Here is a 14,599-nt window from a genome sequence, read left to right on the forward strand (position 1 = left end):
GCAAACCAGGTCTTTTCTCACGAATTTTTTTGTCTAGTCTGGTTAAAAGGTCGAAATAATATTCCTCGGTTATTGTTTTACCCTTTTCAAGATAATTAATAAACAAAATGCCTTTAGCATCCCAAAACACCGATGCCATGACCTTTCCTGCTGATGGAGCTGAATTTGTCTTCTTTGGCACTGAACCACCGGTTTCTGTCCACTGTTTTGACTGCTATTTCGATTCTAGTGTGTAATGGTGAATCCAAGTCTCATCCATAGTAATAAATCGATGCATAAAATCATTTTTATTCTTGTTAAAACGCTCCAAGCACTGTTCATATATTTTCATGCGAGTGCATTTTTGATCTGCTGTGTGAGCAAGCCCGGCACTCATTTTGTGCAAAGCTTTTTCATTTGCAATTCTTCATACAAAATATATCCTACATGTTCTTTTGAAATGCCTATGGTCTCAGCAATTTCACACACTTTGACTCATCAGTCATCTAATACCATATCGTGCACTTGATCAACGATTCCTGGTGTTCTTACACTTTTTGGACATCTTTCATGTGGATCATCTTCCAGGCTGGTATGGCCACGTTTAAACTCGGCAGCCCATTTCTTAATTGTTGAAAATGAAGGAGAAGAGTGCCTATAAGCTTTTATGAACTTCGAATGAATTTATTTTGCTGTTAAACCTTCTTTTACAAAGAATTTTATAACTGCACGATACTCAATTTTATCCATTTCAAGGGATACAGACAACATTTTTGCTTCAGACAGCTGTATAAAACAAACTACTTGATAGAATGACTTGCAATTTCACATGAATGCTTATGACAGATGTGCCAATAGAAAAAAAATCTCTTGCCGATAGCGTTGCCATCTATGGTCGAGGCCGAGAACTTTTCAGACCACCCTCGTACACACACACAGTTAAACTGTGCACTACATATCAATAACATTGTTGCTGTTAAACTAGCATTTCATTTGTAAAAAGAGGTTGGCTAAGAACAGAACATTGCTTTAAATCAGCATGATTAATACATTGCAACAAAATGAATATCAAGCTAAGGAAGTTTGGTTTTCAATTTGAAGTGACATGGTGTGTTTAGAAAAGTGGAATGCTGAACAAAAAAAAAGTTTGTTTATATGGAATTGTTGGAGAAGGTGGGGAGAGACAGAGAGAGAGAGAAAAAAATGGCAACTTCTTGGGTCAATGTAATAGCAAAAAACACAAATAATATAAAAATAAAGTGAACAAGAAGTTGAATATCTCTAATGTAACAACTTATGAATACTCTTGCAATTCAGAAGAAATCAGATCCTGGTTCCATTGTATAATGCCTTAATTAGGCCACACATTGACTAATGTGCACAGATTTGGTCACCTGGATTTTGAAAGGATGAAGAGATGTTAGAAAAGATCCAAAGGCAACTGACTAAGTGTAGTTTCTGATATCTGGAATGGTGAGTATGAAAAAAAAGTTGAGAAGATGCAATTTATAGTCTAGAGCAGTGCTTTCCAAACTTTTCATGTTGGTGACACACTTTTTCGAAAAACATAATTTCATGGCACAGTAATTCAATCTGATGTGCTTCTCATGGGTCACGTGGTCCACATTAATGCAGACCGTTCAACAGTTGATTCTTGTGTAGTTTCCTCTATAGTCGATACATTTTGTTCATCACAAACGTCACCTTCAGCTTTTCTTTTATTAATTAGAAACTTATCCATTTTACGGATAATTCAACACCAATTTGATAAATAAAACTGTGCGAATTTATTGTAAAGCTTTAACAGTAACTAAACATAAAATACAAGCACCGGCTCTTCGTTTATTCACGTTAGAATAAACATCAATAATAACATTTGTATGAATAAGTGGTGTGCTTTATTTTTATTGGTCGAATGATAATAAAACCGAGCGACTACTATGTGATAAAACCACAGGGATGAATTCAGCTGCATTTATTCTCCATTATTTATCGAAATATATATGAAATATTCTTAAAGGTTACAAATAATTAAAAGATAGTTTGTATATCTCATTTTGATGGTGCTAACTAAAAGTCGTACCAGTACTTTGCGAAATGGATTCCGCTATGGAAATTTTCAGCGATTATTCAGTTTAACGCTTTATGTTCGTGCGACACACCTTCACACTGCAGCTGACACACTAATGCGTCGCGACACACAGTTTGGGCCGCTCTGGTCTAGAGGATAGGAGGAAGAGGGATGATATGATAAAGACATACAAGTTGTAAGAGGTTGTTATTGGATAATGGCTGAAAAGGTTTTTCATAAAATGGTGGAAGATCGAGGGAGAACAAGAGATCATACCTGGAAACTGCATAAGCAGGGTGTGAGTAAGGGAATGAGAAGCAGGTTTTTTTGCATAGAGTGTTGTGAATGATTGGAATGCATTGCCTGAGAGTGTGATGTGTGCAGAGAATTTGAATGTGTTCAAGGCATGGTATGATGAGCTGTGTGTATGACCTCCTAGATGAGTCTGACTCCATGAGGTCTTAGGACAATAATAATAACAATTTATTACTTTAGTAGCTAAAAAGCTTCCATAATTCTATCTTAATTTAACAATAATGCAAAAAGCATTCACTGGCTCCAAGAGTAGTGCTTCCCCACAGCAGACAAAGTGTTTAAGTTAATAATCTTTCAAATCACCGAACAAAAAATCACTTTCCCAATGAGGTCAGATAAATGGCAGATTACTGTATATCCTCTAATGGACGAGGCCCTGAGTCTCCACAACCTATCTGGTAACATGCCTTTGAAGCCAAATATATACACACCAAGGAGACCCAGAACTGCACTGAACATAAGAAGAATGAGAAAAGAGATAGACGCCCTACTGTGGAAATCTGTTACTTGAGGCCTCCAATAAGCAAAATGGGTAGAATTTGACCAGATGAAGGTTATTTACCATTTATAAGTCTCTTTGTAAAAGTGTGAGTGAGAGAGAGAGAAAGTAACAATTTTTATAGTTAGTAAATCAATTCTGATTTTGTATAATATGATCAGTTTGAAAAAATATAGTTCTATTATGGAGTTTAAATGGATGCTTTCTTTAATGTTGTCAATAAATTTCTTTCCTGGTCTTCATCTCCTGGGATGTCCTTCAATTCTACCATTTAAATATGTCTGGTAGTTTTTCTGAGTTCATTCTTAAAACATGTCTAAAACCAGCTTAGTTGGCTCTTTTTTTAGTGCTGTAATTATTGTTTCTTTAAAGTTAAGTTCTCTGACTTTTTCATTTGTTTTTCTTTCTGTACAGCATGTTCTATTGACATTTCATTTCAAAAGCATTGAGTTTATCCATTTCTTTTTTTCTTAAGATCCAGCATTCTGAGGAATAGAATACTGTTAATTATCATTTTTTATATATCTTTACTTTGAGTTCTTTGTTTAATCTTTTATTGCTCCATATTTTTTGTAGTCTCTGCCCATTGTTATCCATCCATTACTGATTCTATGTTTTATGGTTTCAAAATAGTCTAGATCTTCAGTGATCATTGAGCCTAGGTAATTGAATTTCTTTACTTGTTCTATATTATTGTTTCCTATTTTCATTTGGATTGCTTCTCTTTTTCTTCCTATTACCATTAGTTTGTTTTACTAAAATTGATTTTCATATAATATTAAAATATAACACAGTACTTTAAATGTGTTATATTTCTTCCATTTACAGTTATGCCTTCACACATCTGCCGAAATAGTAGTCCTTCGTCTATTACTTCTTTTAGGTACAGGTTAAATAAATATGGTGTCAACTGGCAGTAGCCATGCTTAACTCCTTTTTTAACTGCTATTTGATCTGTTTCTATGTTTTTGTATTTCACTACTGCTTGTGTTTCTGAATAGTAATTCTCTTGATACAATTTAATATGTATTTGTTGAATCCTCTGTTTAATAGAATTCTAATGAGTTTACTTCTGTTTATTGAGTCAAAAGCTTGTTTGAAGTCAATAAAACAGCAGTAGAGTTTATTTTTGTCTCTCATAAGATCTGCTAATCTGTTTAATATGAAAATTCATTTAATATGAAAATTAATATGGGAATGCTTCTCCTATTTCTAAATCCCATTTGTTCCTCATAGGAATATTTAACTTTGTTTGGAGAATCCTGATAAATATTTTATAGCAGTGGCTTAGAAGGGCAAGTCTATAATTAATGCAAGATCTGACATCTCCTTTTTTGTGGACGGGTATGATCTGACCTGTTCTCCATTCTGCTGGTAAATTTCCTTCATATTAAGGTTTAGAAATATATCTAGTTCAATATCGATTAACTCATGAAAAAATAAGCAGACACTGTATAAGAAATCACTGATTTCATATGGCCATTTTTGCATACCATTAGATGGACAACATGGTAGTTGGAATGTTGTATTAGAAAGAGAAGAACAGAAATATCAATGAGAAACAATGCAAAATTAAGTATATGATATCAAAATAATCAAGTAATTTCCTCATAGCATCAAACAACATTTTTTGAAGGAAAGGATAATTTTCTTTTCATATTGTTTGGAATTTGATATTCTAACTATTATGTACTTAATTATTTTGAATTTGCATATTTTATACATTATAGTTCAACCATATATCCTAAATGCTACAAAATTTATTAGAAATGGGGGAGATATTAAAGCTCCATCCTTATTTAGCCAAAGAAATCCCCTATTCCTAACTATTTTAACATTGGCAAAATGAAGCCTCTGGCCCTTTTTGATTATTATAAAATTTGTTTTAATTACTCACCTTAGAAAGTAATTTTGTAAGATCTTCAAACAAATTAGAGCAATAAAGATCACAATCATAGTTCAGATAGAGTTCACTAACAAGACTGGGAATGCGCCACAGCTGAGCTATTGAATCTAGAGCTATTTCCCGCTGTTCATAAGGGATCTTGGGAGATTCTGATATTATAATTTCCATTAAACGGGTAAGATACATCTAGAGATAGTTAAAAAAAAAAAAAAAAGAAGAAATGAAAAGTATATATATATATATATACATATATATACAAACACACATACTAATGGCCTCAGATTATACTAACCACTTATTAGTCACATAATGCTTATCATACCTCTCCTTAAACTCGTCCACTGAAAAAGAGCACTTTTGATCTCTATTAACCCATTCCATTTATTCACTAATCTCTAATGACAAATCTAGTTCTCATATCCTTGCAAACCACACCCATATACAACTCCTAGAGGTATCTCCTTGTTCTCTCAAGTCCAAGAATGTACTGGAAAATTTCTCTGGTACCTACTCTATAAAACCCCCTAAGTTACCGAGATGATAATCAGTTTGCTCCCTATAAGGAGAGACTGAAGGTTGGTGGTTCATAATTTAACTGATAGACAGAAAAGATGGGATATAAGTTACTTCATCCTCTTCATAAATTCCACATCCTGAAGAAACCAAGGCTACCAAATCTGAACACACATCTGTCCAGATGTGATCATATCAAAGCCTTATAAGAGGAATGATAAGTTCCTCATACCTATCAAAGTGTTTCTTAACCTTTAAGCTGTCTTCTCTACTTTTTTTTTTGCAATATGCTCTCTGAACTTTGACTCTGTCTGCCACACCCCAAAATCGGTAGTCTCATCAAATTCATGCAGTACAATTCCACCTATGTAATAGAGAGTTTGCAGTTTTACATCCTAAAGTGCATATCTTTACTGAACACAATGAACTAACAACTATTGTCCTTGGCTCCAAATACCAATCTATTGAAATCATCCTGCAGAATCTCTGCATCACTATTATTAACTACTGCTCTTTTTATTTTAGCATCATAAACAAACAAGTGGATATTCCATAAATTAAAGATACCAAAAAATTATATACAGGAGTCCCAGGGTTACGGACGACCCGACTTACGCTGTTCCATACTTACGAATGGGCTCCCAAAGCTCCACATAAGGATAGTTTATAATTAAATTAACAATTCGCGAACTAGTTTCTTTTGCACATGTAAACAAACCTGCACTTCGCTGCATTATTAAAGCAACTCTTCCCGGAATTTGGAAGTCAAATTTAAGTGCCTGGGTCACACTTGCCATGTTTGAAGATTGTTTCTTGAACAGTTTTATTCCTACTATGGAATGCATTGCATTCCATAGCAGGAATAAACATAAAACATAAAACATAATGTTCATAAAAGAAAATTCCCTTTAAAATTCTGCTTGTGCTGGACAATGCTCCTGGACATCTAACATCTTTAGATGACCTTCACCCTAATGTAAAGGTTGTATCTTGACCACCCAACACTACATCGTTGCTACAGCCAATGGACCAGGGAGTAATTTCTGCATTTAAGGCTTATTACTTACAGCATACATTCCCGCAAGAAGTCAAGGCTACAGAAGATGATGTGATGACCTTGAGAGAGTTCTGAAAGAAATATAACATCCGCAATGCCATCAAAAAACTTGATGCTGATTCTTGGGAGGAAGTGAAACAATCAACAATTAAAGGGGTGTGGAACAAACTGTGTGCCATCAATTCTGTGATGATTTTCATGGCTTCACAGAAGACATCGCTGAAGCCAGAAAAGCTGTGGTGGATAGTGGCAATGCACTGCACTTGGACATCAATGAAAATAATGTCATTGACTTACTGGAGTCCTATTCCCAAGAATTAACCAATGAAGACCTTATGGAGATAGAGAAGTAGCTGATAGAAACACAAGAACATGAAGAATCAGAAGATCCAGAACCAAGAAAGTTTATGACAAAAGCTGAAGCCTTTTGTCTCATTGAAGCAGGATTTGCTAAGCTTGAGGAGTAAGATCCTAATATTCAAGCAGTTTACAAAGGTTTGCCATGCAGTTTGTGAGAACATCAGCTGCTACAAGGCCATTTATGATAAAAAAAAAGAAAAGGCTGTGCAAACAACTCCAGATACCTTTTTCAAGAAAACCGACTTCAATGGTAAGCTCCCCTCCAGAAACAGAATCATATCCCAATTCCCAGCACCAGGTCCATCTCCATCATCCGATTAATGTTAGCCTACCTTCTTGCCTCAGAAATGCCCATTCCAGTAGATAAAACATTGATGCAACCTTTAATATTCTTTTTTGAAAATTCTCCTATCTAAACTTTTTGTATGCATTTGTTTTTATGTTCTGTTTGTTTGAATTAAAAGAGAGAGCACAACAGTTTCTGTAACTTACTATTACATTACAGAGGTATTATTATTATTGCCATATATGAGCCATTATATTATTGTTATTATTATTATTACCGCATATGTGCTGTTTATCAGGGATCCGAGTTACATACAAATCTGACTTAAAGACGTTCTCAGGAACATATCTCGTTCGCAACCCAGGGACTGCCTGTACTTGGTTTAATCCTTTATCTAAGTGTAAGCAAACACAGCTTGCACCTGAAGTATTTTCAGGACTGGGGCAACTCGTATATAGAAGCTAATGACTTCACATCACTTGCCTTAGTATCCCATAATGCAAAGCACATATCCTTACAGATATGTATAATGCTATGCATTATGGGAAGGGTCACTACCCGGACCGGTTTCGACCTATATTGAGGTCTCATCGGTGGGAGCCAGACCCAGCGGTGATACTAAGGAGTCATATTTTCATATACAAGTAGCCAAAAAGTGTCACACCTTATTAAAATACTCTAAAATCTCTAATCCGGAGTACTTTAATAATATGGTGTGACACCTTTTGGTTACTCGTATATGAAAATATGACTTCGGCATTACTTCAACCTTAGTACTGCCTCTGGGTCTGGCTCCCACTGATGAGACCTCAATAAAGGTCGAAACTAGTCTGGATAGTGACCCATCCCATAATGCATAGAATTATACATATCCATAAGGATATGTGCTTTGCATTATGGGGATACTAAAGCAAGTGATGTGAAGTCATTAGCTTCTATATATATGTTGCCCCAGTCCTGAAAATACTCCAGGCACAAACTTTGTTTTCTTAAACTTGGATAAAGGATTAAACCAAGTATATAGTTTCTTGGTATCTTTAATTTATAGTATAACAAAGTGGAGAAACTTCCAACAAGTAGATATTCCTCCTCAAATAATTTTCAATGTCATTAATACACAAACTGAACAGCAGTAGTAGCACAAGTACAAAGCCATGTGGCATACCACTGGTCACTTTCCTTCTCTTTGATTCAACCCCATCATATAGTTCTCTCTGATGTCTACTTATCAGCCACCCTCTTCCATGCCATTGACCTCAATGGCATGAGTAAATGTGCATACCCATTTACTCATACTTATGTAATAGGATTCCATGTGGTATCCTATCAAATGCTTCTGTGAAACCTCCAGTAAAACCTTCCTTTACTTCTCCATATATTTTTCTTTCTTCTTTCTTTCTTTTTTATCTTTTCTACTGTTTACAAAACACTTTTCTAGTTTAATCCTGTGTAGTGAAACACTTATTTAAGCCTTGAAATTTCCAATATGCTGATCTCTTCTTTTTTCAATTTTCAAGTGCTTTTTTTCTATACCTTTTACACATACTATCAATTTCATACAACATAACACTTTCATTCAAGTATGAATGAAAGTTTGCTTTGCTTCATGTGTGCATAACAATCGGACATATGATTTCACTTGTTACTCATGAAATTTCACTTGCATTCTGCTCACTTTCCTCAGTGTGCCTAATCAGCATGTTTAATTATGACATATTCTATTACCACCATCATCTCAAAATTCCTACAAACTACTCACACATTTGCCAATACATACATTCCACACATACTATGTCAAAAAATTTTTCATGTCAAACTTACTGTCCCCAATGTTACACCAATATACATAAATAGCTAAAAAAATAAAACTCAACAATGCATACAATTAATTAAAACATTCAAATTAATTATTAATTTAAAAACACTCATAGAAGGCTATATAATCTTCTCAGCAACAACTGCAGTTCATTGTATGCACATCTTCTTGTGAACAATGCTATCAGCATCCTCCAAATATATGCTCGAATATGACAATTTCTAACAGTAAAAATATTAGCAGTGGCTAATCTAGATTTCAGAATTGAGGAGAAATGTTATTTAGAGCTGAAATTCTCAGTGTAAGTCACTAGCCATAATATGATAAGCTAGTGTTAAATTTTTCTGTGTGTGTGTATGTGTCAATTTATATCAGAATTTATTACATAATCTTAAATGAACTCTGGTTTTATGCAATGTCAATGATTCAATCTTTGGAATCATTTACTAACAATATCTTTAACTGGCTTTGATCACTTGACAGTTCTTTAGTGACTGCTTAGTCATCATGAATTATTAGTGAGTACTAATTTCATCCATGTACCAACTATTAATCTGTTAAATAATGTTATCTCATTCATATTTATTCTTGCTTTTTCATTTATACAATTGTTTATATATTTTACCTATCTGAATTTTATGCTTTATACACACATCTGAATGCAACTGACATATACAATGTTGGAGGTGAGTATCCAACTGCAAAAGCAGCAGCATACTATTTGATTGAGAGAAATTAAAACTTCTTACCAAGTGAATAAGCAATCAAGAAAAGAACAGAAAAAGGACATCTGGAATCAAGTGGTGATAGCTTAAAGATGTAGATATCACAGTAAACAAGACATCACACTATGCTGCAATAGGGATTCAAAATAACTACAAAACAGAACATGATTCACTTAAGCACACCGACAAGTACCATTTTATTCACTGTGAACTTGATGGTATCATAAAGTGTCGTACAATAAATGAAGAATACAGGTGTAGCATACAATTTTTATTCAGCAATTCCAGTCACATCCAGAACAGTGTGGTTCCAGTCATTCAGCCAACAGCCAATGATGGAGTCTAACTGTTTGCTGATGTCTGGACTTGACTGTTCTAGACCTGAGTTATTGCTGGAATTTCTATAAAAATGCTTCACTTACAATCATTGTACTTGTAATTAATTACTAAATCAATGACCTGACAAACACATATGATAACACTGACAGATGCCCAGAAACATTCTTTCCATATCAATTAGTGATGAGCTGCAATGACTAAGACACTTTATTCAGGAACTATTCCAGAACTATTATATTTTAAGTGGAGAATATCAACATTCACTGTCACTTTTATCTTTCTAAATGACTGGGCAATCCTCTCTAGAGAGCATTATTTTAATTATCATTTATATACTTTTATATTTATTCGTTGCTCAATCTAAACTTGATTTTAATGTCCACAACTCCGAATGGCTTCCCTTTCCAATTCCAACCAAGACAAAAGAGAAATGCACAAACATTTTCTGCAACAATTAACAATTAAATTACCTAATCAATGACCCCAGTATGGATTCTACCCACCAAAGATTCATGGTAAATCTAAACACGCACACATAGTGAGTAACCTACCATGGAAAGGTTTTGAGAAATCTGTATTGCTGGTCTTATCATTTCCAGAGCATAAGGTTAGCACGAGAAAATGCAATCCTTTGGTCTTCTATAATTGGGCAGCCAGTTTTCTTTCTGGTTAACCACAGCTTTTCATGGTGGATGACTTATTCTCTTCAGACTCCTCCACCAAAGTAGGAATACTCAAGAAATTCTACTGTTTCTCTCATATAGTAAATGACCTTCTCTCACTGTTCAATAACCCTACCCACATGCTGATTATTATTATTACTGATGACTTGACACCTCCGGGGAGTCCCAGACTCATCGAGGGAGGGCATCTGCTCTACAACTCTCTGTCTCCACCACTCAATATACTAACTACAGCGAACCGCATCATCTACACCAACGCTATCTACTGCCTACCACCACCACTAGTATTTTCACAGACAATCACAAACATCCATGCCCATGAACCCACAGCCTTTTGGCTGGAGAGCGGATACACTAACAACTCAGCCAACCAGGCCAGCTAATACATTTCAATTATAATACATTTCATTCCTCATTGGAGAAAAATTGCAATGCACAAATATCTAAGTTGAGATCTACAGACAGTGCCTCAAACAGTTTTCAATTTCAACACCTGATTTCAATTTCACATAAAATAGTACATCACTGTTATTCATCATCTACATGGATCACATTATGAAGAAAATGTGGCATTAAACCTGATATCAAAATTGAATGTTCAACTCTTAAATAAATCCATTTCAAGTCTATAGGATTTCTTAACTAAATTGAATAACCTCTGAAGCAAATTTAGTATGAAAGGCAGCAATAAAAGAAAGAATATGGAAATAGGCAGAACAGAATGAATATAGACTAAAAATATAGATTAGATCTGAAATATTCTAGTTCTGATAGATAACAGACCAATTTGGAGGAAAACTGTTAACAGGAAGCTAGTAATAATATTAACTTTCATGCAGTACTGAATAGTATCTGTACAATCCTAGTACTGAGGATGATATTGAGTTTTCTTTTCTTTTTTTTTCTTTTAAAATTTTAAAACAATTTATTTCTGCTTTAGAGCCTGTGTAGCTCAGTGAAAGTGGTATTTGCACTCCACAGCGCTAAAACAACCAAAGATAGACTTAAGTTCAAGTCTAGTCATATGCTAGAAGAACTTTTTTCTAAGTCTTTTTTTGACCAGTTCCTGAGTTAGTCAATCTCTGTCATGAGCAAGTGCGTTTTTTTCTTTTCGTCCTGTAAAACTCAAGAAAATCAACCACAGAACCCACACTATTTCAGACATTAAAAATATTGTGTTAGGGTTATGAACCACCACATGGCAGCACTTGTTGAGCCATCTCTTCACTGTGGGCTGCTTAAATTAGTGATAGCCTTGGGGGAGCTATCTCTGATTGGTTACCAGTGGAGATTGAACTGCCCACTCAGTCTCCAAAAGTTAGATAGGGCTAAAACATCCTTGTCTACTCCCTATATAGAAATAAAAGGCGTTATTGCTAACAGTTTATTTATAAGACGGCAATAAAGATTTCTGTTTTTCTTTTTTTTTTCCCCTGCATTAATTCAGCTAATTGTAAAAGAGCATATACTGTATCAGTTGTAGATCTCCATCTCCTAAATCCCATTTGCTCTTCTCCTAAATGTTGTTCACAAGTTACTTTCTTCTGTTTTGTATAATTTCTGAGAAATAATTTGTATATGTCAGTTAATAAGATTATTGGTCTATAATTTGCAAATTCCTGCTCGCAGCCTTTTTTTTTTTTTATGTATCTAATTTTTCTTCCCAATTTTCATCATCATCATTTTCCTGATAAATATCCTCAAGGGTATTAAGGCTACTACTATGTCAGCACTGCATAATAAAGTTTACACCATTATTAACCTCTTAATTTCGCTCCAAATTAGTCTATTATTGTTAGCATTCCAATATTGTCATATTTAACATTTCGTGCAATTATGCATTTCGTGCACAACGCACTTCTGATTGAATCACTCCACCTAGACCTTGGTCTCTCTTTCCTGCTATTTTGGCATCAAAAACCTGTTTTGCTAATCATTCTTCACTCATTCTATTTAAGTGCCATACTACCTTAGACTAGTTCTGCTGACACACTCTTGAATGCTAATAATGTCAAGTTCCTTTCTAATATCTTCATTTTTAATATGATTCACTCCCCTAATTTTTCTCAGAACCCTCATATCTGTGGTCTCTAGTCTTTGATTAAGTGCTTTATTTCTAACCCAACTCTCAAATTCATAACTTAAAACTGATTTGAACACTGTCCTGTATACTGCTAGTTTGGTATTTTGGCTAATTTCTCTCTTATTCCATATAAATTTATTCAGCTGGCTACCCACCATACCAGCTTTGCTTATTCTGTTGCTATTTCCAGATTCAACTTACCATCTTCACTAAAAACTGCCTCTTAATAGCTGAAATATTTTACTTGTTCTATACTCTTCGTTCAGAATGCAGTTGATGTGTTCAATGTTTCTGCCTATTTTCATAATTTTAGTCTTTTTATTACTGATTTTCATGCCAATTTTCTTACAGGTGTTATTCAGTTTAGTCAGAGAATCCTGGAGACTTCCACTATATGTATTGAGAAGTACATTGCATAAAGCAAAGAGCTAAGTTTGACTTCTCCAGTTCTAATATCAGGCCTAATGCCACTTTCTATCATAATGTGATCCATATAGATGATGAATAAGAGTGCAGATAATGAGCATCCTTGTCTTATCCCTGATTTTACATTAAACTATCTTCCTGTATTTTATTCAATTCTAACTGCTGACTTACAACCGAAATATAGACTATGTATTACTCTGTATAATGTTCCATTTACTCCGGATAATTGTAGTGTTTTGAAAAGCTTTTTTCTGGACACCTTGTTGTATGCCTTTTCAGATCTATAAAACTTAAGTCCAGATCCCTGTCATATTCTCCAATTTCTCAACTATTTGTCTTAAAGTGAAAATCTGATCTAAAAAATCGCTATCTGGCCTGAATCCAGCTTGTTCTTCTCCAATCTTTCTCAACCTCTTTTCAAGTATGCTTGCATAAATCTTATCTGGAATACATATTATAGAAATACCTCTGTAATTCTCACATTTAGCTTTATTCCCTTGATTTATAGATGGGAACTATTAGTGCTCTACTACAATCATCTGGAATTCAACCTTATGACTGGGCCCACTGAATTATGCAGTGTATTCATTGTAAACCCTTTATACCTCCATACTTAAGCATTTCTGGTCGAATAACATCTACTATAGCTGTCGTCCTGCATTTCAAGTTTTTGATGGCTTTTCTATCTCAAGTATTGATATGTACTCTTCTTTGCATGCTTCTTGAAAATGTTCTAATATGATTCTGTCACTGCTTGTTTCATTTAACAATCTTTCAAAGTAATTATTCCATTGATCTAGGATATCCTTATCTTCAGTTTTAATGTCACCTTTATCACCTCTGCTTCCTTTTACATTACTCTTTACATTTCTAAGCTTTTTCAATAGCCTTCAGAACATTTTGCCACCTTCCCTGATATTTATTTCCATTACTCTGACTAAAGTCTTTCCATGACTTTTAACTACTTTTACACATAACTTAGCATTCTTACATTTTTCTCTGTAGTATTTTAGGGCATCTGCCAACTTATTTCTAAGAAGTTTTGGTATGATTTCTTCTTTTACAGAACTGTTTCTTTAATTTCTCGTGTCCACCATGAGGTTCTTATTTTTTTATCCTTACAGACAACTTCACCACATACCTCTCTAGATAAATCAATCAATGTCTTATTCAGAGTTTGCCATTGAGACTACAAGGTTTGGTTCATGTTTTCAATCTGTTTAATTGTTTATTCAATAATGTTTGATAGTAAGTCTACAGGTTACCTGTAAAAGCTGCTCAACTTTAATTCTTTTTTAAAAACTTTTTTCAATACTGTTCTTTTCAATGTAATATCCATTTTTATACTGCTTAGCACTAAGTAATGATCAACTCCAATTTCAAATCCTCTGTAATTGATGAGGATTTTCTTATTTCTTGTGTTTTCTCTCCACGTGAACTTGTGCACATTCCTTCTAGTAATGACTAGCCCATGTCTCAAGCAGAAGTCCAGTAAACACTTATCATTATATTATTATTACCTTTGTCCTTTTCTCAAATTT

General features: G+C 34.3%; 1 protein-coding gene across 1 annotated transcript in view; it reads right to left on the reverse strand.

Moving 5' to 3' along the window:
- Positions 1–14,599, reverse strand: part of garz (Sec7 domain-containing protein garz) — a 405,451-nt gene that overhangs the window by 292,576 nt on the left and 98,276 nt on the right. The window contains exon 11 of the mRNA XM_090404320.1: positions 4,762–4,956. Coding sequence (XP_090260446.1) covers positions 4,762–4,956 — 195 coding nt within the window. The remainder of the gene's footprint in view (positions 1–4,761; positions 4,957–14,599) is intronic.

The sequence above is a fragment of the Typopeltis vanoorti genome, chromosome 14, assembly GCF_054136105.1.
Source record: "Typopeltis vanoorti isolate ZY-2024b chromosome 14, IOZ_Tvanoo_1.0, whole genome shotgun sequence".
Classification (NCBI taxonomy): Eukaryota; Metazoa; Arthropoda; class Arachnida; order Uropygi; family Thelyphonidae; genus Typopeltis; species Typopeltis vanoorti.